Raw genomic sequence first — 25809 nt, forward strand, 5'->3', positions numbered from 1 at the left:
CTTAGGATGTCATAGAAGAGGGGAGGAAGGTGAGGAGGAAACAACGGTTAAAAAGCACATCCAAAACACTGGGTCCTAGGTTTGGGTGTGGTCATCTTTAGGCCTAGCAGGAAGAGGGTAAGGATGGATGACATGAATGTGAGGTCCCTTATTGCCCTGGTCAATCCTCCAATTATTCCATTTGAAGAATTAGTCTTCCAATTATTTCCACACAACAGGGCTATGCAGAACTGATCCAGGTATTTTAGGGAGGGAAGGAGTTTTCTTCAGACATATCTGATTGGTCATCCATCTCTGAAATCACAAATACAAAGGGATTTATAATTCCACAAGTATTTGAAAAATGTACCATTTTTTTCGTGAATAAAAATCGGATTTTAATATCAGATATTTAGCATTTCATTTTGAAGAGGCTGGTGACTTTGCACAGTCCTCCCTCACTTAAATTCAATTCACTTGCAATCAAAGATATTTATTGAATGCTTATGGTATGCAGGCATGACAAGGTCCTTGGGGTAGTATTATTACTGATATGTCTTCTTTTTCCTTCCTTCTTTCCTTCGTTCCTTCGTTCCTTCGTTCCTTCGTTCCTTCCTTCCTTCCTTCCTTCCTTCCTTCCTTCCTTCCTTCCTTCCTTCCTTCCTTCCTTCCTTCCTTCCTTCCTTTCTTCCCCTCCTCCTCCCCTGCTTCTTCTTCTCTCTTCTTCTTCCTCTTCCTCTTCTTCTCCTTCTTCTTTCTTCTTCTCCTTCTTCCTTCTCCCTCCTCTTCTTCTTCTCCTCCTCCTCCTTCTTCTCATTCTTCTTCTTCTTTTCCTTCTCCTCCTCCTCCTCTTCCTCCTTTACCAATGCAGATTGCCAACTTTTTTGATTTTATCATCTTAGATAGCTGTCAGGGTTGTGTCATTCTCAATAACCATATAGTCAGTTTCTGTTATAGGTAGAACTGGTATCTCTATCTTCCTGACTAAATATCAGTTCTTTATTCATCACACCATGTTTCCTCTAACTGCTATCACCACTACCACCAATTTTATATAGGTTTTTTGTTTGCAGAAAGACTTTACATAGATTATCTCATTATATAAAAAAGATATTACACATGATTTACAGCTCATGAAAGGATTTGCCATTTATTGGGAATGCCATATTTGGTGTTGTGTGTACGTGTGTGTTTATGCATGCAAGGTGCATTTAAAGCATGTGTTTTGAACCATTACTAAATACCTATTATAATATGAATTCCTTACTACAGAGTCTGCCTTGTGCTTGTATTTCTCCCTCCCCTTACCCTAGTGCAGTGCTCGGCACATAGCAGACAATAAACGAAGGTTGATTGCTATATGCCTTCAGCATTATGTGCCTAATGCTTCTATCGATCACAAGTAGATGGTACTTCTGTTAACTGTTGGCAACATTGGATCTCTTCTGGGCAATGGGATTGGAGAATTCAGGCATGTCACTCATGATCTTAGGTAATGAAACTCTTGATTGGAAACATTTAGCTTGATATATGTTATAAGTCAGTCTTAGAAGATACTAGAAGAAGAGATAATCAGTTTAAAGGGGCAGTACGCAGACGATCAAACCAATGACCTTGATTTCAGTAGCCATGCCATTCTCCCAGAGGTTCCCATGCTTATTTGACCTGCTGCCCCTTTTTAAAAAAAAATTATGCAGCACTCCCATAGAAATCTACTTTCTTTAACCCTTTAAGGTTTTTTTTAAATTTGCACCATTAAAAACCAAACCAAACCAAACCAAACCAAACCAAACCAAACCAAATCTCCTCCCTTGATTGTTCCACTTTGGGAACCAAAGCAAGTCTAACCAATAAAATAAGATAATGGGTGGGATGATCACTAAGTTCTCATGATCCCTTGTAAGCATTTTGAAAAGTTACAAGTAAAATAGATATTGTTAAGATTAATAAATTAACTGCACAAAACAAAAAGTCAACCTTAAACATGGTAGTAGAGGGTGAAATTCTATTTTAAAAGAATTAGCTTTGAATTCTTTGAATAAAAGTTGACCCAACTTTTCATTTTTTAAATTTGATAGCTTCAGGGTTGGTTCGTTCTGCTTTAGAGTTCATTCTCTCACCTCATACATTTAGAAACTGGTTGTTTTCACATAGGCCTAATCCAACTTGAGTAAAATGATTTGGTATGCTTCAAAATACACCAAGGGAAGTACATGCCATGGTCTCAGAGCATGAGTGCAGTGTTATTGTTTAGGGAATCTTGGATCAGATGCATTGGCTTGGTATATAATAGTAATATATAGCCAGAGAATGCTTGTCGGCTACTGAACTAATGGTCAGAGAAACAGGTCAAGTTCAGATTCGAAGTATGATTTACTACCTTGATTGACAGAGTTAGAGGAGTGGGAATAAACTCAAATAGAAATGGGGGCCACTAAACCGCACATAAGAATCTCTGCTCGCCATATATTAACTTAGAAAGAAACATTTTAACATTATCTATGTTATGTTGTATTTTTTACTTATTTTGCTAATTATTACTCAATTACATTTTACTCAGTTTTAATCAATTACTGGTTCTCACTGCACTCAGACACATGGCAGCCTGTTTTTGGCATCTCTGGTCTAGAGCAGTGGGGTCAAACTCAAATAGAGGTGGTACCACTAATCCATAATAAAGATCCTTGTGGGCCACATATAATTTAATTTTCAGGGTAATATTGTATGTTTTTTTGTATTTTTATTTATTCTGTCAAATATTTCCCAATTACATTTTACTCTGGTTCAGCAACACTTGAGATTGCTGAAGTTCATATCAGGCCATGTGTTTGATACCTTTGGTCTAAAGGGCAGACATCCAATATCAGGATAGTAGAGAGAGATTAAATCCTATCTGAAGGCCAAACAATTTCTAACACTGGACCTCTTTCTCTCTCTCTCCCTCTCTCCATCTCCCTCTCCCTCTCTCTCTCTCTTTCTCTCTCTCTCCCTCTCTCTTTCTGTCTCTCTCTCTCTCTTTTTCCCTCTCTCTGTCTACATTTTGTTGATGCATTTTGTTTTTACACCTCAGTTATTTCCCATTCCCTTCCAGACTGAACCTTCTCTTTTGACAAAGATAAACCTGCAGAAACATCCAATACAGAGTTGATGTCTCAATAATGTCTCTTACATCTTTGCTGTACTTCACTTAACCCTCTTTGCCTGAGTTTCCTCATCTGTAAAATGAACTACAGAAGGAAATCGCAAATGACTGCAGTTTCTTTGCCAAGAAAACCCCAAATAGGGTCACCGAATCAGACATAAGTGACTAAACAAGAAAAACAATAATTCCATGACATACTTATGTAGAATGTCTTGAAAGACTTCTTCATCAAGACTATGGCTGTCTTGTGCCTATGGCACAAGTCTTCCCTATTACACTGATTGCAGGTGTCTTAAGGGAAAATAATGTTACAAGGGGCAGCCAATTCCTTAAGTATGATATTTACATATGTGCCAAAATAATATAGTAATAATAAGAAGACGGACACTCAGGTAAGTTAATGTGACTGGTGCTCCGGAGTTAGCTCAGATAGTTAGCAAACATCCAATTTGTCAATCTGGCTAATTCACCAAGTAGAATGAAGGTGAACCTTTGGGATTTTGAAATCAGATTATAATGCTTTAGTGATATTGTGGATTAGCATTGATCAAGGTGAGGCACACCCTTTCTAGACCTCATTTTCCTCATCTATAAAATAAGGAGATTGGACCAGATGACATCTGAGATTCATTCCTATTATAAATTTATGATTTTATCATTTTGGGGGAATGTTTTAGGGGGTACAACTATTAAGTACCAAGCAGTCAGTCTCCTACTGGGGACAAATTGTACTGCAGTTGTAATTGTTCTTTTTCCTAGACTCCATGATGATATACTGACTTTGTGTCTCCTGTTTCTATAACATCGGTCTTTTCACAGTGTAATAAACTTTTACAAAGCCCTTCACATCAATGGTATAACTACCCAATCCTATCTTAAACAGATTTAATCTCAGCAGAGTACATTCTGATACCTCAAAACAGAGTGTGTGTATGTACGTATATACTCTAATCTCTCCTTAACTGTTGTCCAGCAACAGTTAAAGAGACAGAGAGTCCTTCTTGGACCTTCTAGCAATCTTCTCTGTCTTCTGATATCCATTTTGAAGTATTTGAAATTCCTTAAGTTGAAAAAATTCATAAAATACATTTTAAAAATCCTCAATTTGATTTTCCACAATTTTGTCTCTATTTTTATCTGAGTCTTTAGATTTTTCTCTGGATTAATCCATTTCTCCCAGTGGATTATACAGTACTTATGTGTTATGCCTCCTTGTTGAGAATACTAACTGATCTCCTATTTTGAAATATAATTTTGCTTTTATCTGGAATAATGCTCATCCCTGAAGACTGGGGCTATAGATCATGATTCAAAGCTGGAAAGGACCTTAGAATTTATCTAGTCCAATTTCTGCATTTAATAGATGAGAAAATTCAGAACTGATCATTAAATAAGTATTACCCAATGCAAGGTATTGTGCTAGGCAAACACTAATAGAAAGGCAAAGAGAAACTACTTCTTACCCTAAAAGAGTTACTCCTTATTATAGGGCTGACCTATGTATAGGTTTATGCTGTTTACTGGTTTCAGTTGTGTCCGATTCTTCGTGATCCCATTTAGAGGTTTTCTTCTCAAAGATACTAGAGTGGTTTGCCATTTTCTTCTCCAACTCATTTTACAGATGAGGAAACTGGATTAAGTTTCTTGTCCAGATAGGATCTAGTTCTTTGTCCAGGGTCACATAGCCAAGTCTGAGGTTGGATTTGAACTTAGGAAGATGAGTCTTCTCGACTCCAGGTTCAGCTCTATCCACTGTGCCACTTAACTGCTCTAAGTCTATACAAAATAAACATAAAACAGATAAATAGTAACCTTGGAAGGGAAAGCATTAACAGTTGGTGTATGAGTAAATGAGTGTGTGTGTGTGTGTGTGTGTGTGTGAGTGTGTGTGAAGATTTGGAAAAAGCCTTAGAAAGCTGATAGAATGAGTCTTGAAAGAAACCAGAAAGGTGAGGATGTAGAGCATTCTAGGCATGTAGAACAATGGTCCATGCAAAGGCATGGAGAAGAGAGATGGAGTATCTCGTGTGAGGAGCAGTGAGGTCAAGATTATTGTATCATAGAGTGTATAGAAGGGAATCAGGTACGATAAGCCTATAAAATAAGGACTGGTCCAATTTGTGAGGAGTTTTATATTTGGAGTTTATATTTGGTCTCAGAGATGATTGGGAATCACTAGAATTTACTAAGTAAAGGGTGCCCTGAAAGTTATGACTTTCTCAAGGCTAGGCAGACAGTAAGAATGACAGCTGAATTATACTGTTTGCATGTTTCTACTGGGTTCAAGGGTGAATACCTGGGGCTCCAAGTGTCCTCTAGCATCATTTCATTTGGGGAGCAGGAAGGGTTAAGGCATATGCAGTGCGGCTCTTGCCTTCCTTTGGTGCAGGAGACAAACATGCAATCAGCTATGCAAATATCCTAAGCAAGGGGAAGTATTATCTACAACTAAACTAATTACTCCTTTACTTAGTAGAACGGGCTTTGGGCCCGTTAATTGGCTATTGTTTTGGCTCACTTGATTTTTAAGAGATTAAAAAAAATAATCATTCTGCTCTAAATCCCCAAGCTCCTTTCTTTCAAATAGGCTTCATTGCAAGGATTCATTTTCTTTACCTATAAAATCACAAGGCAGGTTTATCCCAAGAGTGAGATAGTTAGGGATATGAAAGCTTTTTATGATTCCTAAACTTTCACTGCTCATTCTACTGAATAGAGCCTCAAGGTAATATAGGGAAACTAGGTGGAGCAAGATAGTATCTTATTCCAGGAAACCAATTTATAATTCAATTCAATTTTTAGGAAGTCTGTTTCTTCTGCAAAGTATCAGGCTAGGCACTGGGGATACAAAGATAGAGATATAGCATAGACCCTGCCCTCAAAGGAGCTTGCTGTGGTGAACAGAGTGACAAACTTGGCTTTAGGAAGACCTGGGTTCATATTCTACCACTGGTTCCTCTTTGTTATTTGAACACTCTAAGCATAAATTTTTTCTTCTGTAAAATGGGGGTAATAATGTCTTTCCCTTAAGGTAGCACTTATTTCATGAGGTTGCAGTTATTATACCTATTTAAATGTCATTATTATTAGTCAAGGAGCCCAAGACAAGCCCACCATTTTATCAGATTCTGAAATATCCTGAGTCAATCCAAGAAGCAAAAGCATTCTTTCATATGACTTCTTTTTCCTCCTTACTCCTGCCCCTATTCGTGAAAGGAATCCCCACTGTAACATATTCACCAAGTGATTGTTGGGTCTCTAGATTCCAGATTTCCAAATTCCAGTTCAGAGAGCTTTAGACAAAAGTCATGCTGCCTTCACGTACCACAGTGCCTCTCATCAAAGCACAATGAGGCCAAGAATTAGGTGCCCATGTGAACCATTTGGCTTCACCGTGAGGTCACAAATTGTGTACCCCCTACTCCTGGCAGTTTTTATAAGGCACATTATTTTTCATAATGCTCCAACAGCAACTACATGATACAGTGGATGGATCATGAGGCTCGGAGTCAGGAGGACCTAAGTTCAAATCTAGCCTCAGATGTGTGATCCTGGGCAAGTCATTTATCTCTCAAATATGCTTTGAAATCCTCAGTTGTAGAATGGGGATTGTAATAGCACCTACCTCACAAGGTTGTTGTCTGTATCAAATGAGAAAATACTTGCAAAGCATTTAGTACAGTGTGTGCCATATAGGAGGCTTTTGGAAAAGGGTCATGCCTAAATACGTCATTTTTTGGAGGGAACTTGTGATTTATTGCTGTTGGGAAATGGAGTTGTGGAAATACAACAACTTCCTTTGTGATAATAATAAAAGCTATGTTAATATAATACTAAAAGTATTTGCACGTATTTTCTCGTTTGATCTTCACAGCAGCACTTTAAGGTAGGTACTATTAAGATCCACAATTTACACAGTAGGAAACTGGAGTTAGGCTATGTAACATACCCAGGGCCACATAATTTATAGATGTCTAAGGCAAGATTTGAACTCAGATCTTCTGGACTCCAAGTACTCTGTTCACTTGCCACCTACCTGCCATTGCCTTTAATGGTACCACAACTGGTATGTATCACAAGTAGTATTTGAAATCAGGTCTTCCTCAGTCACTATGTTTACTCTATATTCTCTCTGCTAAAGTGCCTTTCTAATCTCTAAAGATTACAACATTACAATCAAAAAGATTATAACAAAGTTATGGCTTTGGGTGACCAAACTGTGTTATGATTAAAGAACCAGAATGAGACCAAAGAATGATCTAGATAAGAGGTGGGGAGTATTTGATTAATTGAGTGTCTCCAAAGCTGGATATCAGATGTTCTAAATGTCAAAAAATGAGTTGCTGATTCTCACTAATACAGTGATCCAAGACAATTCTGAAGGATTTATGATGAAAAATGTTATCCATTTCCAGAGAAAGAATTGATGGAATTTGAATGCAGACTGAAGCATACTTTAAAAAAAAATTTCTTTTTCTTTTTTTTGTTTGTATTTTCTTTCATAATATGACTAATATGGAAATCTATTTTGCACTACTACACACATATAACCTGTATCAAAGTGCTTCCCTTCTCAGGGAGTGCGGGAGGGAGAGAATGTGGAACACGAAATATAAAAAGTGAATATTAAACATTATATTCATATGTAATTGGGGAAAAATAAAACATTAAGTCAAAATTTTTAAAAATTGAAAAACAAAAACACATAGCTTGAAAGTAGCGTGTGACTATCCATGTTTCTGTGATCTACCAAATCTGTTGAGTCAGCAAGTTATTAGACCTAATCCCAAGATGTTTGGAATAAATTCCTTTTTATTTTCAACATGCTATAAAGAGTAGGTGATTTAAAAAATTTTGTTGGCTAGTGACATTAGCAGGGATCAGAATGGGCTTTGACTGAACAAACACCATAGGAATATGGGAAACAGTAAATTGTCAATCCTCAGCTGCCACCAGTGCTTTCAGGCCTTAGATGAGACTTTTGAGTGAAGACACCTTGGGACTTCAGCTCCCTGAGATCTGGAACTCTTTCAAATTCTGCACATGTGTGAGAACTCTTCTGTGGGAACTCACGGGATTTAAAGGATTTTTAGCAAGGCCAGGTCTTTCATTGTGTTTGTCTTTGATACATTGGAGAAAGATAGTAAAAATGAGAGTGTAAACTGGGCTTTTCATATGAAGCTCTGGATGACATTTTAAAATGGAACACATTCAAAGTCTGCCTGTCTCTTTGGGAAAGGCAAGAGTTAGCACTTAAACATACATAGTAGTTTTCTTGTTCCAAAAGGATTGGAAATATTTCTCCTATTTTACTTTAGGAGATTTCCCTTGAAATTGTGGAGAAGAAAAGAGGATCACAGGGACCTCTAAAGATAGCTGTCATTTGAGGTTTAGGAAACTGAGGACCAGAGAAGACATGAACAATTGTTGCATCTCACCAACAGGAAACTGGAACCAGATAGGTTGTGACTTGTCTGTTCCCAAGGTAGTCAATACGGATGCCAAGGATAGACTCCTAAGTCTCTTAAATTACTTTCCATAGGTGGGATCAAATTTACTTATGGCAGTTTGGAGGCACCATGAGTTAGGAAGGGCTCAAACACTGCCTTGGGCATTGTACTAGCTGTGTAACTATGGGCAAACTACCTAACTTCTCTAGGCATCTGTTTCCTCATTTATAATAATTGCACCAACCTCACAGGGATGTTACGAGGAGCCAGTGAGATAACCTAGGAGATGGTTACAAACCTTAAAGCGCTATGGAAATGTTAACTAGTATGGATTTGCTACTTTCTCACCTCTTACCTTCTGTCTTCCACTGTTTGGTTCATCAAGGAATGTTAATGGTACTCATGATTCTAGAGACTAAATGTATATCTCCACATGCAAAATAAATATGTTATCTTTAAATGAGCTATATATTTTGTTTCTTAAAGACATGTGAATTACTACTCAATCAGCATAAATACCATGATTAACCTGGACCTGTAGAACTGGAAGGGACCATAAAAATCGTTTAGTCCAATTATCCCATTTGACAGCCAAGACCCAAAAATATTAAATAGTTTGCCCAAGATAATGGAGGTAGTAAATGGGAGAACTAGGATTTGAATTTAGCTCCTTTCACTCAGAATTGAATGCACTATAGATGGAACCATGTTGACTGTAATTCAGCATGAGATAAGAGTACTTCCTGGTCATACTATTGTCTGGGTTAGTTTACAGAAGGAGCCATGACTTTATAAATAGACCTGAAAGATAACAGCCAGAGTGGATGTCATTGAGATATCCATGTTTCTCCTAATAGAATATAAACTCCTTAAGGGTAAGGAGTATTTTTTTTCCTGTTTGTATTTCTGTTGTCTAGTATGTCATCTCGCACATACAGTCACAATAAGCAATGCTTTTTGAATGAAACTGATTTCTCTGCCAATGAACTAGCTGGATAGTAAGCAACATAAAAGGAGGAAGCCTTTCTCATTAGCACCTCTACAGTCTCAGAATGCTATTTAACAAATGGTTGTCTGTAAAGTCATGTGTAGGGAGTGTATTGCATTCTGCAAGAAAATACTTAGCTGATTGCAGAAGAGCTCTTGGTTCAGTAGCTCTCCTAGAGAAAAAAAAAAATGAAAATTGGGCAAATATAATTAATACCAATCTCATGTGGATCCAATCTTCCAGAAATGGAAAGTGAAATTCTTTCATCATGGCGTTCATTCAGCTCCCTTCTCTGACTTCACTTGACACTGCTTTCTTCTTGTTTCTCTGTTAATCCCCAGAATGCAGCCACCACAGCAGCAACTGCAGCGTCGAAAATTTGCAGCTGCCTTCCTGGCATTCATGTTCATTTTGGCAGCTGTGGACATTGCTGAAGCTGGCAAGAAAGAGAAACCAGGCAAGTAAAAGATCCTCTTGGGTCTAAGAGAAAGTGGAATAGCTAGCACCACTCTTTATTCCCAAAGACCTTCATGCCACAAAAGGGTAGGCACCAACAGTCCTTTTGGGTATAATGCCCCAAGGAGGGGCAGAGATTTAAAATTGGAAGGACTTTGGAAATCTTCTAGACCAACCTTCCCTTTCTACGGATGAAGCAACCAAGGCCCCGAATGGTGATATCACATATAAATTCATGTAGATGATAGACAGGATTTGAATTCATGTTTTTTGGCTCCAGAGCGAATACTTTTTCCAGTAAATCATGCTATTCTGTAGATGAAACTGAATCCTCACAAAAGGGAAGTAACTAGACTGTGACAGTTAATCTGAGTGCAGGTAATGTTTTCTCATTAAGTGTCAGCTACTTTGGATCCCTAATTCTAAATATTGGCCACTCCCCACCCAACACTTTTTTTATGGCACATTTCAGAAGGTCAGGCGGGTACTTGAGAAGGTTGTGTACTTAAAGAAGCTTGCCTGAATGCTGTTTATTTCCTATCAAATCTCTTCAGAAAAAAAGGTGAAGAAATCAGACTGTGGGGAATGGCAGTGGAGTGTGTGTGTCCCAACCAGTGGGGATTGTGGGCTGGGTACCCGGGAGGGTACCCGGACTGGTGCAGAGTGCAAACAAACTATGAAGACCCAAAGATGTAAGATCCCATGCAACTGGAAGAAACAATTTGGAGGTAAATATAAATACCGCTTTTTCATTTTCTTTTACTAATTTTCTATTTTTCTTGAATCAGAGTATTTTTCCAACTCATCTCCTTAAATTTTTGGTAGTGATTCTTCAATGGTGCAATGATTCATTATATTAATCTAAGTTTTGGGTACATTTTGTTTTTATATCACAATAATTTTTGAATATACTTCTCTTTCCCCTTCCCTTATAACAATAATTTAGAAAAGAAAAAAAAACAGTTTAGCAAAACCAACTAACACATTGATTGTATCAGGTGTTTCCAACATTGTTTTGTTTTTTTTTTGAGGGGAGAGGTAAGACAGTTGGGCTTTAGTGACTTGCCCAAGGTCACACTGCTAGTAAGTGTCAAGTGGCCAAATTTGAACTCATGTCCTCCTGACTTCAGGGCTGGTGCTCTATTCACTGTGCAACCTAGCTGCCCCTGTAATATTTTATACCCATTATCCCTCACCTCTTCCATAAAAGGAAGAGCAAGTATTTTTTTTTCATTTTTTTCTCCAGGGACATTATATAATGTCCATTTTCATTTTTTGGTTTTATTTATGTTATCATAGTAATCATATATATTGCTTACTTAACTGCACATCATTTCATATATCTTCTCATGTTTTTTCTGAATGCTTTATCTTCTTTGTATCTCATGGCAAAGTAATATTCTATTACAATCACGTAATAATTTTTTTAGCTTTTGCCCAACCAGTGAGTCCTTACTTTGTTTTTAGTTCTTTGCAACAAAAACAGTAAATAAAGTAACACAAAACAAAACCAAAGCAACAAAAATTATGATGTGTTTGGAGGTCTTCCTGTCTTTGTATTGCTTAGGGGCATATAATAGATGTGGAATCTCTGCAATCAAAGGGTGCATTATGCAATGGTCCTCACATAGTTTCTTTCCTTCTTTCTTAGGCTGAATTTCCCAGGCCTTATACTCCTAAGTCTAATGTTGAACTCCTAGTGAACACTTCCCCTCTACCTCCAAAATTTTGAGCCCTTCCTAGCCAGGGGCATTAGATTTTTTTCCCTGTGCCTTTCTATGATGTATGTCAAATCTCATCACTTCAGAATGAGCCCTGTATAAAGTCACCCTTTATAAAGGGACATACTGCACAAAATGTGTGATTTATTGGCTTTGAGCACAAGGAGCAGGTATACTTGTCAGAGAAAGGTAAAGCATCTTTGTACTTAAATTCCTTAAAATCCCTGAAGACCTATTTGTTGGAAATCTGAAATTAAAAAAAAATTTACTCTTCAATAGTGAGCTTATCTTGAAATGTCTTTTTGGTCCCTTTCTTGTTTTTAGCAGAGTGCAAATACCAGTTCCAGGCCTGGGGAGAGTGTGACGCAAACACTGCCTTGAAGACAAGAACGGGTAACCTGAAGAGAGCTCTTCATAATGCTGAGTGTCAGAAGACAGTCACCATCTCCAAGCCGTGTGGGAAAGTTACCAAACCCAAACCACAAGGTAGAATCTGATGGTTACAGTATAATCTTCTGAGGGTATTGGAATTATATAAGATCTGGATCCATGAAAACCCAGATAATTTAGAGGGAAATTTTAGGAATTTTCTTAAAGAAGAGTTGGAGGAGTGCCAAACAATAGTGAGATTGTCTATAGATAGTGTTGTCAGAGGACATCCTCATGCAGATGAAACTCTTTCAGGTCTTATTTTTGTGATTATTATCTATATATTTTAGACATAATAGACAATGGAGATGTGTTTATAAATGTGTTTACACTCATATATTTATATGAATTCTTCATCCAGAATAGATACATAGCATCTTGGAGATCTCTCTGTTTCTTTCTTTAGCACTTCAGGATTTAGTAATGTCCCATTTAGGCTATCTACACGTCCGATTGATAGGACATAATTAGTACACCTGCTTTTCTAATTGTGCATCCTCAGTAATATCTGTCCCATAACTTTTGATATGCAAGTTGTTGATAACAAGTGTCAGCCTGCTTATACCCATAGCACAAAATACCCATTATTTTAATTCTTATGAGATCATGTTGTTCCTTAACAAGCAATTTCTAAAAAAATAATTGCATAGCACTTTACAAATAAATATTGCAAAAGAAAAACAAAAAAGTCTCCAAAATGAAAGACAAAAGAAAGTAAAATTTATCAATATTATGGATAGTGGCCACTAAAGGAGTATTTCACACTTCTGAACCCATTTTCTCCAGGTGGGTTTGCCAATTTCATGCCATTTCCCTCCCAGATTTGATCAATTTCAAGTTGATCACTTCAGACAAGTGAAGACTTTGCTTGTTTATAGTGGCTGAGGAATTTTGAAATTGATGATATCTAGAACCTATCCCTCGCAACTGGTGTGTGTGTGTGTGTGTGTGTGTGTGTGTGTGTGTGTGTGTGTCTGGCAGTGGACATAAAAACACTTCTGTTAACTATCCATAGATGGATTACTTAATCAAAGAAAGCAAAACTATTCATTGATAAAAACATAAATGTAAGAAACAGATTTAAAAAAATAAACATCACAGAAAAAGTGCCTGAGAAATTCAGCACTTCTTTGCTATGGAAGCAAGAAATATTAACAGGACTATTTTGTTGCTCTAATAAATTATATGAGACCAATTGTGATTCATTCAACAAACATCTGTTTTGTGTTTAGTGCTGTGATAGTCACTGACAGAATTCATCAATGTATATATTCCCACCAAGAGAACCAGTGATTGTGTTGGTGGTTGGGGAAGAAACTCTTAGAGTTACTAAGTTAGAGAGGGTTCAATGAATAGGAGAGAGTGACTACATACAAGGAAGGTGAGAGAGAGAAAGATTATGATCCAGTGGATCTATGGAAGGAAAAGAAGGGAACTAGTTCGGAAGGGCATTCTGAGGTGTTGACTCTATTTTGATTGGACTGCATATACTTCCCACTTTTCTTTTGCTTCTATAAATTTCAAAGGAAGGGACTTTTTTGACTAAGTGCAATATACTATTAAAGATACAACATAAAGTTTTGGTTCAGTCTACCATATTGGAAATAAGTATAGGTGAAAATCTTTCAAATGGGCATATTTTTGGTCATTTTCAAGGTCTTTTGATGGAGTTTGATACAGGATTGTTTAGTTATAGTATCTGCACTGAGTTAGACCTAGTTTGCGAAGTTACTAGTTGTACTTGAAAGAGACAGGAGAGGGTAGTGTAGCATCTCCAAATACATATAACAGAGTAGTTACCAATTTCAAAGTCAATCTTCAGAGCTCACAAAGCAATTCTCTTCTTTTTGTCACAGACTCTTGTTAATACCAGACATTCATTTTTCTCCTAATCAATTGAGCTTACTAATGAATTCTGTTACAGCATCAGGCACAAAGTACTGGGAATAATTTATACCAGGAGTAGAGGCAGTGTCGTGTCTCAGATGATTTGCTTCATGGGCATCAAATAGATTTCCCACTCAGCCAGATGTTTTTTAGACTAAATACAAGTGTAACATGAAAGATAGTATAGGTAGATTGTGTGTTTGTGATAGTTTCATATCTATGAGTGACAATAATAGTCTGCTTTTTGTCATTTTTAACGTTAGGAGTAGCTTTACATTTTTCCAACATATTTTTTTCCATGCTCTAATCAATAGTTGGGAAAAACCTAAGTCAACCATAGACAGAAATTCTTATCCATGTTTTTATTTTTTATGGGATGAAAATACTTTGGGAATATAGACTTGTAGAATTTAAATGCTGGAATTAGCCTATTTGAACCTCCAAAGGCGACCTTAAGGGCAATGGATGTTGAAAGCCTTTCTGGATTGTGGGGAAAATAATTTATTATACTGTTTGGGAAATTTTATTATACTGTTTAAATCCAACCTGATGAGATTAAAGGTTATCCATAGCCAAAATGTAGCTTGACACCAGTAACTCTCTAGGAATGCCAGAGATGGGTGAAAGTATTCCCAATTCTCCCAAGCCCCAGATCTATCTGAAGCATTCTTCTTTTGGGTTACCATACTCTTGAGAAATTCACCCCAAGTGCATACTCAGAGTACATGGAGTTCCCATGTGGGAAACCTTTGCCAAACTCCTGTATAATGTAAATTTTCCAGAATTTGAATAGAGAGAGCCACTCCTTTTTCGGCTCTCTCTTCTCTACCAAACAGCCTAATAAATTTCTTTCTCAAACTATTTCAGATTTTGGTGTCTGTTCTCAAAAACAACAGGATTCCAGTCATGATTCTGCCACTGGGCTTTCACCCAGTGATTATCTAATACAGGACAAGTCCTTGAACCACTTTAGACCTTCTTTTCTCATCTGTTAGGCATTGACAGTTGTACTAGATGATCTCTGAGGTTTCTTCCAATTCTATAATTCCACAAACTTCTATGAAGGTCAAAGTATTCCATTTATACCCCCTTTTCTTTACTTGTGCAAGGTAGGACCAGGAATGATGGCCAGAATTTTCCTCCTCTTTAACACTGCTAATTGCTAATGATATCTAACTCCATTCAAATGTAAGGAGAATAGAAAAAGAAATTTTCATTGCCATTAAACCTATCATATAAAGTATACAATCACCTTTCTCATTTTAGAGAATTGAGGGGCTATCGATATAGAGCACTTCATGTCAAGTTGGATTTGATGTATATGTTGGTTGGATTTGTTAAACTTTTTTGTTTTCTTTTTTTAGTCATTGTTATAAGAGATGACTTTCTGACAGCAAAAAGGAGGGAATATATTGGGATATACAGTTGATGTAAAAACAAAGATTCTTTTTGTTTTAAAATCAGTAGAGCAGAGTTACAGAGCCTGAGCTTTTGGAGAATGGCATTGCAAAAAAAATCCCAATAACCTTTAATTTCTACTCAAAACCACTATTTTTACTATTTTTTGTTGTTCTTTTTTGGAACTTTACCGAGTACTCTCTTTTGTCTGACCTTTCAACTGGAAAGATCAAAGGATTAGCAAGTACTTGAGTTCAGTGACTGTGTCTTTCCAGTTGTTTATAGGGCATAGCATCTGGTGAACATTCTCTTAAATAACAAGAAAGGGTAATAAAAGTGATCGTTGATGTTCTCTCTTTGCCAAGAGGTGTCTTGGGTCTTTGAAAAATAACAGAAGAGTTTCACTGCCTTCCCCTTGAATTGCATGAGCTTTGACATCCTATAGGAATGTGCCAGTAGCCCAGCCTAGCTGGTATCTGGCAGCCTGAAAGCACTCAAAACACAGCCTTGAAGCTATGCTGACGATTTGAAGGAGACAAGCATTTTTGCCAGGCTCTGATGGGCAGAAATTCCTGCAAATGCATCCCCATCTGCTACTCCTTACCATGGCCACTGTGGTTGAATTGATGATTATTTCTCTTTCAACTGACAAAAGAGACAGGATGGGACTTTCTCAGAACATTTTAGTCTTCTTTGTCAGAAGGAAACAATCATGAGTTTGCTTTCAGGATTCTCTTTCTTTCTTGTTCTCCTGATAGAAATAACTCATTTAGTATCTCTGTGTTTTCCTGCTCATCTCAACCCCACAGTATACTTCTTTTCTCTCCTTTTTTGACTCTACTTTTGTGTTTTAAGAAAAGCCTCATTGGGGTTCCTCCTTTCTCTTCCCACCCAAAGCACTCAGGAGACCTGGATGATATCTACCATATTACTTTCTGCTCCTTTCCTGTCTCTTATGCCTTTACATCTCCCCTTTGTCTTTCCGAATCTGTGAAGTTCTGCAGAATCTAGTTTAAGTTTTACCTTCATATAGTTTTCCTTCAGAACTCTAGCCATCCCTTTCCAGAATACCCAGAGACTTAGTGTCAATCCCACACATCTAAGTTGTGTGATTCCACTCCATTTAGCACTTTGCCTTTTACATGCTGTATTTTATGGTCCTCCAAATGTCTCATGCTGGTAAGACTCAACTCTCTGGTCAAATAATCTTCTTTGGGGTAGGAATTGTCTCATATTTTTGTTGTAATCTTCACAACATCTAGTGTAATTCTGGCACTGAGTGAATCTTTATTGAGCTAAATGGAATTGAATTATGACTGGAACAATGTCCACAGCTCCACTGGGTAGCCTTCAGAAAACCTTGGTCCTTTATCCTATGCCCATCCTTCTCTTTTTTCTGTTGAAATTTCTTTTTCCTTTGGAGTTAATTTTGAGGAATTATTCATGAGAAGGAAGACCAGAAGCTCCCCTTTTTGCATAATAGATACCACCAGTGACCTTTTTCCATCCAGTACCTTCTCTCTTCCTCCCCACCAAAACATACATACCCTGATATTTGTAGAAAACTTCCAAGGCTACAATAATGTGCCAATGTTCCCAAAATACCTTCTTCACAGAGAGGCATACAGATAGCAGATGGGATGTTAAACCTGGAGTAAGGAGCTCGAGGTTGAGATCCAAGCTCTGGCATTTTCTAGTTAACTAGAAAATCACTTAAATTTTTTGAGCCTAGTTTAATTATATGTAAAATAGGAAAAATAGCATTACTTATTGTTACAGTTACCTCAAGACTTGCCTCATAGAAAGTACCTTGTATATTTTAAGAGCCTATTATAGATGCATAACAAACATGCAATATGCTGATCATAACTTCATCCTTAGTAATGGAGGTAGATTCCAGTTGACTACTGTAGGTCAATCTAAAATCGTTCTGAGGTGAATTTCTATTGTGTGTTTCTATATTTGTGTGTGCGCGTGTGTGTGTGTGTGTGTGTGTGTGTGTGTGTATGTATGTATGTATATATTGAGGGGGAAGGCAGGAAAGTCCAGATCCATGATTTCATCAGGATAAGGATCCCCCAGTTCGGAAATTCCATTCACACATAAAGATCAATAACTTCTCTGTTACTTTTCACAATCAGCATTTGAAAGTTAAAAGGGACCTTAGGGGTCCTCTAGTCCAACCCATAATGAAGAAGGAAGATCTACTTTGATATAGCTAACAAATATTTATTGAGGCTCTGCTTGAAGGGCTCTAATAAGGGAGATTTCACTACCTCCTGAGGTAGTCCATTTCCCTTTTTTGATAGTTCTGTTAAGGGTTTTCTTCTTCTATCCTAAATTTGCTTCTTTACAGCTTTTACCAATTGACCTGATTTTACCCAGTAGTGCCAAATAGAACAAGTTGAATCTCTCTTCCACACCTTTAGATTACCTTCAAATATTTATAATGTTAGAATGACCTGGATCACTGAGAGTTGAACAGACTTCCCCATCATTATAAAGCTCCTATGATTTGGGGGTGGAATTTGATCCCAGGCTTCCTGACTCCTTGACTCCTTTGCCCTAAATCCCTTCACTTCTTAATTCTAGGGAATAAAGTGATACCATTTTCCTAATTATAAATAGAGATTTTTGTGATTTTTGTTTTCTATGCATATTGGATTTATAGACAGAATCTACCATATTCTTTTGGCTAGGATGCTATTAGCATATCTATTTACATATTAATAAATAATATGGAATGCTTTGTATACAAAAATGATACTAATGACTTGTACTTGGGCCTCTGCCTTTTCTATTCGATGTAATAGTCTGTGCTCATCTTCCCACATTATCTTCTCCCTAGTCGCCTTTTGATTAGAGGCACATTGGTATGATTCTTAGCTACATGAAGAGATGAAGTATATGCCCACGGTATCAGAGTTAAACAAACTTGTAGAAGAGAAATAAATTCATAAATTTAACCTCAGTAATACTATTTTAAATCAATTGAACTCACAGGTCCTATGAATCACTTCTATTCTTTTGAGAGAGTAATTTATGAGCACCTTGACATCAGGGTCTAAGTCATATCTATCACTATATTCTCCATATCTAACACTGGGTTTGTATATGGGAAACAAGGAAGGAAGGAAAGGAGGAGGGAAAGAGGAAGGGAGGAGGAAGAAAGGAAGGAAGCAAGAGAGGGAGGGAGGAAGGAAGGAAGGAAACAAGCATTTATTAAGTGCCTGTCATGAGCCAGGTACTGTGCTAAATGCTTTACAAATATCATCTCACTCAACGCTCACACAATCCTGGGAAGTAGGAGCTATTTTTATTCTCATTTTACAATTGAGGAATCTGAGACAAGTGGAGGTTAAATGAATTGCCCAGGGTCACACAGCTAGTAACTATGTGATGACAGATTTGAACATAGGTCTTTCAGACTCTAGACCCATTGCTCTGTCCACAGCATCACCTAGCTTTCTAGGGATTAAGTAAATACTTTTAAAATTTATTCAGTTGAATTGAGAGGAGTCTCTCCCCACCAAAAAAATGCCTTAAAACTATCTACATATGTTACATATTTTAAAATTATTTACAATTGCATGTTTAATAAATGCATTAATCCACATACAACTATGGATATATTAATATACCAATATACAAATCAATTGATACATACATGTATATATATATATCATTGATGTGATTTTATATATAGATATATCAATTGATGTATGTTGATATTATTAATTGATGTATATTGATATATGGATATATACTGTGTGTGTGTATGCATGTGTATGTATGCATGTATTTATCAGCTAGGATGAAGTGCCTTGCCCGGTCAAGAAGGCTTATCTTCCTGAGTTCAAATCTGGCCTTGGACTCTTACTAGCTGTGTGACCCTGGGCAAGTCACTTAACTGTTTGCTTCAGTTTCTTCATCTGTAAAATAAGCTGGAGAAGGAAATGGCAAACCACTCTGTTATCTTTTCCAAAAAACAAATAAACAAAACCCATATGGGGTCATGAAGAGTATAGGACATGACTGAATCACAATATATGTATATTTGACTAATCAGTGTGAGAAAAACTTCCATTACAGAAACTCCTTCCTCAAAAGCAGATAATTAATTTTACGAGAGTTACTTTAGGTAGGAATTGAGCAATTAGTGATTTCTCCATGGTAATTAAGCTTGTTTGTGTGAAAGCCCAAACTTGAACCTGGTCTTGTAACTCCAAGATCAGCACACTCATTCTCCACTCTATACACCACATTCCCTCTCCCTCTTAAATTATTCTCTAAAATTAAACTATAGATTGACCTATGTGTTTATAATTAACCAAATAAAACCAGGACCCCTAAATTGGACTTTTAGCCTATGGCTAAAGTGCATGATGACACATGTTTGAATATCTGCTGCTTGCTAGACACTGAAAATCTCACCTCGAGGAAGCTTCTGGATGTTGTCTTCTCATCCTTATTAAAGAAGTCTTGGTTCTAATTGCTAAAACAGATGCAAGAACTGGAAACTGACAATGTCTGTGGGGCTTAAGTGTCAGTTTCAGGCTGCTATGAACTCCCTTGGTAAATTCCAAGCTTTGAGCCTCATTAGCCATACACACACACAGTTATACAGTAATTAGTATTAAGGAAGGTTGTGTCATAGAATGTTGCTCAAACTTATTAGCTGCTGGATTGAGGGGAATTTTAGCTTCAAAAGAACAGGAAGGAGAACAATTGCATTTCTTCACTCTTAAGGTAAATCATTCCTCAAAAAAATCTCCCTTTGTACAGTGAATTAATTGCGATTTTCTGATTACATACGTCCATGAACTTTCTGTTGTTTTATCATTCACTTCAGCTGGGTGCCTCTGTAGATAGAGTGCTGGGCCTGAAGTCAGGAAGACCTGAGTTCAAGTCCCGACTCTGATACTAACTGTATGACCTTGGGTATAAGTTTAAACTCTGTCTACCTCAATTCCCTCAACTGTAAAAAGGGGAAATAATAGAGCTTATCTCACAGAGTTGTTGTGAAGATCAAATGAGATAATATTTTAAAGTGCCTAGTACAGTGCCTGACAGATAGTTGTCGTTTGATAAATGTTTGTTTCCTTCAGTGTGCAGTCTCTATCCCCCTTGCTTTAATTATGCTAAGTCAAAATCTGATTCTCTGCAACTTCTAAGCATTTTTCAGTTTTACCCTTTGGGATGGAGGTTGGACGTGTGATTTCATTACTAAAGGAACCTCCCATATGAGGAATAAACTCACTTGACCAAAGCAGGCTGGGGCTGGCACCTTCTCTGCAATTTACAATCGTGGAGACTTTCTGTACAGAGCAGTGAGGATTTCCCCAAAGTTACATAGCCAACTCTCCATCCACTCTAGCATGCTGCTCCTCCCTTTTGGGACCAAGTAGTCATACCTTTTTGTTATTATTATTGTTGGAGATAATTGGGGTTAAGTGACTTGCCCAGGGTCACAGAGCTAGTAAGTATCTGAAGTCAGATTTGAACTTAGGAAGATAGATCCTGACTCCAGGCCTAGCACACTATCTACTACACCAGCTAGATGCTTATCATAATGTATTCTAATCTTGAGTATGAAGTCTGCTAAACCCTTAGATCTTTTTGTTTTCATGTGAATTTTAGTCTAGCAATTCCTGTCCTTCACACTAAGACTCCTGTCACATTGATCCACTAGCTCTTTTCTCTCATACTTTCATTCATTCAAATTTTAGGCTATCCATAGGATTGAAATACTCTCACTTCACACCTTTATCTCTTGAAGATTCACTTCAGGTGCCCTTTGAAGAATTCATAAACCTTGTGCTGATTCCTTCACCTGAAATGATTTCGTTTCTCAGATGATTTTAGAGTAGTTTAAATTTTTTATTTTGCCTTATCACAGTCTATCTTGTAGGACAGAAAGTTTACTTGCATGAATTGTGAATCTCTTCCTTTGTATTGAAAACTTAGGTCAGGGCCTGCATGATTTTTAAACTTTCTATTTTCCCTAGTGTGTAGATCAATGCCTTGACTATAGAAGGTACCTAATAAGTGTTTGAGGGTAGCTGGCCTGGTGCATTAGATAGAATGCTGGGTCTGGAGCCAGAAAGACTTATCTTCCTAAGTTCACCTCTAGCTTCAGACACTTACTATCTGTGTGACCCTGGGCAAATCACTTAACCCTGTTTGCCTCAGTTTCCTTATCTGTAAGAGAAGAAATAGCAAACCATTACAGTGTCTTTGCTAAGAAAACCCCAAATGGAATCACAAAGAGTTGAACACAACTGAAACTACTGAACAACAACAGTGAATTTAGGATCATAACGCTTAGGGCTAAAAGTGAATTTAGAGTTCACCTCATTCAATCTTTCCCTTAAACTATGTGAAATAGGACAACTAGATAATATATTGGTATAAGGCTATTTAAAATGAACCAAACAACAAATCCTTCCGCGATATTTATATGTATGTATGTGTGTTCATACACATAATAACTATAGCTATAAATACAAATACATATGCACAATAGAGTAGGTTTTGCTAATCCTGTTCCACTGGACTCTTCCATCACTTTAGCACTTCTTTTCAGGGTGCCTATTTGAGTTAGACTATTTCTAATGTCTAACATGTAGATATTAGGTCTATACATCTTAAATACCTATACACTATTATATATATGTATATATACATACATAGATTTAAATATAATATTTGCACCTAAGGAGTATTGTTAATTATAAAGTAAATGCAATCCTTCCTTTATTTTTCATAATTATAATATAGGAAGGACCATAGAGAAATAAGAAGTCTATTTGCCAATCAGACAATATGAGCGTTAATTAAGAATATACTGTGTTCCAGGCACTATGCTAAGTGCTATGGATACAAAGAAAGGCAAAAACACAGATATGAGTGTGTGTGTGCATATATGTGTATGCATATATATGTATATATACATATATCTACACATTTGCTTACATACATATAAATAGATGTAGATGATAGATACAGACATAGATAGATATGCATTTTCCTTCCACTACAGATTTTTCCCATAGGGCTTAGAAATCCAGAAGTAGATTTTAAGTTACTTTTCCACATTGCTCTGTATTTTTCTGAGAATAACCTAGCATAGTAGCTCAGTTTCATATTGCTATTGGCCTAGGTGAACATGTGAATATTACATTTTTCCCTTTTTGGTAGAAATTTTCCCTTTTTGGTTGAAAAATAATTTCCAGGCTCCATGTCACATATTTCTAACATGTTTTGTGTCATAAATCCATTACATAGCCTGGTGACACCTGTGGAATATTTACTTCTTAGCTTATCTTTTAAAAATTCATCAATGAAAGAAAGATGTAATTTTTTTTTACTCCCATACCTGGACTTTCTGAGGTTTTGAGAATCTCTGGCTTAGAGAATAGTTTAGTAGAGATGTAGATGACAGCATTTCAAGTTTAAAAGAATTTTGAATTCGGGCCAATTCCCTAATTTATAGATAAGGGATTGAGGCCAGAAAAGTATAATGACTTACCCAAGATCACAAAGTAAGTGGCACAAATCAGAATTGAACCAGTCTTCCAACTTGAAATTCAATGATATTTCCATGGTATCATGGTGTATCTATAAGAAAAGAAACAGTAGTAAAAGTTTTCCTCACATGCATCTTCCCCTTTCTGGAGGTTAGGAAATTCAAATGTGTTTTTGAAGAGAGGGGATCATGAGTTAAGACAGCCTCCATACTTCAAGTGAGATGGTCATGTACACAAACACGTCATGTGTGCGCTCCCACACATACACAGATATACACACAGAGACACACATATCACTCATCCCACAAAACTCACATTCCCCTTGACCAAAATATAGCTTGGAGTACCCAAAAGTAAATGTAGTAAATGCACAAGAATGAGACAAGTGTGCTAGGTTTAAAATATTTTCTCACAAATTAGCGGGCAACAGGAATTTTGGAATGAATTTGCTATTGCCCAAAAACCCACACTGTGATAGAAGTGTAGATAGGTATAGTCATATACATCTTTCCCTCTCTACAGATCCATATGCTAGTATACTCTAACATGCAGATACAAGTATAGCTACATAAAAATAATTACAGTAGGTTTAGGAACAATAATTACATTTCAAAAGCACCTTAATGCTAAGAATATTCTTTCCTCAAAAAAATGTGCTTTGAGTATATATATTATTGTATTAACTGTCCTCTACATAGTACTTGTAGGTGTGCAGAATGCTTTGTAAACATTGTTCTTTTTATCCTCACTATTTTGTAGATGAGGAACTATTACTCCCAAGTTATATATTATGGTAAATGCAGAGAAAGAGCCAGGGCACAGAGAAGGAAGGGAAGGGAAAGGGAATAAACATTTATACAGTACTTACTATGTGTCAGGCACTGTACTTAGTTTTATTTCTTGTTTGTTTGTTTTTTTAACAAATATTATTCATTTGATCCTCACAACAACACCGAAAGGCAGGTGCTATTATTATCCCCATTTTACACTTGAGGAAACTGAGGCAGAAAGAAGTTAAATGATTTGCCCAGGGACACACAGATTGAATATAAATCTTCCTAATTCTAGGTCCAGGCTCTATCCACTGAGCCACCTAACTGCCTAAGTATTATTATCTCCATTTGATAGATAAGGATTTTCCTCGGTTCACACAGCTAGCAAGAGTGGACAAGCTAGAATGCTTGTAGATAGACTCAGCGATACACATATAAAATATACATGCACACACCTGAGGTGTTCATTCTTGTACATAGAGGTTTACGACCAGATGCGCATTCCCATTGGTACCTACGTTTATACAGACATTGACTTTGACATCCATGTACTTGTTTACACCTATATCTATACCTACATGTATTACTAGTCCCCTGTTCTAGTGAGGTAGATGATTGATAAGGCTAATGATTTGTCTAGTCAAAGAGAGAGAGTAAAAAGATTGTCAGATGAGAAGACATTGAGTCAGTACCTATATAGAGAGAGTATATGAAGAAAAGAGAGGGGGAGTTGTAAGCTAAGTGCACAGAAAATGCTAACATTGCAAAACTTAGTTTTTCTGTTGAATAATGCATTCCATTTATTTTATTACTGCTAGCCAAGATCACAAATGTGAGGGTGAAATACAGCTGTGAATACATTAACTCAAATAGTAAAAGAGTATATTACTTTCCATTTGCAATGCAATACTTATAAAGGTCAATGTTTTCTTCCTGAAGTTCAAATATTGAGAAATTCAGTGAATGACATCATATTATGACACATAGTCATGTGAGAAGAGTTCATATTGTTCCGTGCCTGATTAAATAAGTAGTAGACAATTACTAACCTGCCCCTTCCTCCCTCCCCTCTCCTCCCCTCAGTGCATATAGCACTGGGCTAGTTTGATAGGCCCTTGATAGCTGTGTTGGTCAGTTGGATCTAAGAGGAAGGGGAGATTTTATGGAAGTTCCAGAATTATAAAGTACCACTTAAGGTCACAGAAAACTAATCCATTCAAACTCCAAACCAAGAGTTCCAAAAGACTACATACCTTCCAGGTGTTTGCATTCCCAGAATAGCACACTCATCTCACCCATCCGTGGACTGAGCCTTAGATTGAGAGTCACAGAATCTCAGTATCATAAGGGATCTCAGAGATGATTTTTTCCAATTCATATTCAAACATGTAACCCCTCTAGAAGTGGTTGTCCTGACTCTACTTGTGCATTGTTAGTGATTAAAAAAAAGTAGTAAGAAACACTATCTCACAAGATATGCAATTCTGTTATTAAAAAAAAAATTATCGATGAATTAACTCAATCCTCATAGATATGTACTTCAGCCCTCCCTCTCCCTCTTCCTTTTAATGCTAGAGTAGAAGTCTGAAGTTTCTTCCTTCCTTCCCTGAATATTTCTAGTCTCCTAGAAGACCAGTTTCTGATCATGATCTTCGTTGCTTTGTCATGTCTGACTCTTGGTGACTCCATCTAGGGGTTCTCTTGGCAAAGATACTGTAGTGGTTTGTCATTTCCTTCTCCAGCTCTAGAAGTAAATCTCTGTGTACAAGAATGAGGCAAATGGTTACAAAGCTAGTAAGTGTCTGAAGCTGGATTCACATTCAGGTAAGGCTAAAATCCTTTAGATAAGGATCTCTTAAGAAGCCATTGTAATTAAATTCATCACAGTATCATAGAGTTACAGGTATAAGAAACCCCAGGAAATAATTTTACAAATAATTGTAATTTGTGCAGCCTCATGAGGTTAAGTGACTTACCCAAGATCACACAGGTATTAAATATCCAAGGCAGAAATTGAAACCAGGTCCTGTAACTACCATGTTACTGCTCTTTCCACT

At 36.9% G+C, this 25809-nt stretch overlaps 1 protein-coding gene across 9 annotated transcripts in view; it reads left to right on the top strand.

Moving 5' to 3' along the window:
- Positions 1 to 25809, top strand: part of PTN (pleiotrophin) — a 123529-nt gene that overhangs the window by 95183 nt on the left and 2537 nt on the right. For 5 of the 9 annotated variants that reach the window (XM_072652616.1, XM_072652622.1, XM_072652618.1 and 2 more), the window contains exons 2-4: positions 9901 to 10016; positions 10570 to 10743; positions 12061 to 12222. In XM_072652616.1, coding sequence (XP_072508717.1) covers positions 9902 to 10016; positions 10570 to 10743; positions 12061 to 12222 — 451 coding nt within the window. In that variant the 5' untranslated portion in view covers position 9901. The remainder of the gene's footprint in view (positions 1 to 9900; positions 10017 to 10569; positions 10744 to 12060; positions 12223 to 25809) is intronic. The other 4 variants (XM_072652619.1, XM_072652624.1, XM_072652621.1 and 1 more) reach the window with 1 other exon arrangement.

This window comes from Notamacropus eugenii, chromosome 3, assembly GCF_028372415.1.
Source record: "Notamacropus eugenii isolate mMacEug1 chromosome 3, mMacEug1.pri_v2, whole genome shotgun sequence".
NCBI classification, from domain to species: Eukaryota; Metazoa; Chordata; class Mammalia; order Diprotodontia; family Macropodidae; genus Notamacropus; species Notamacropus eugenii.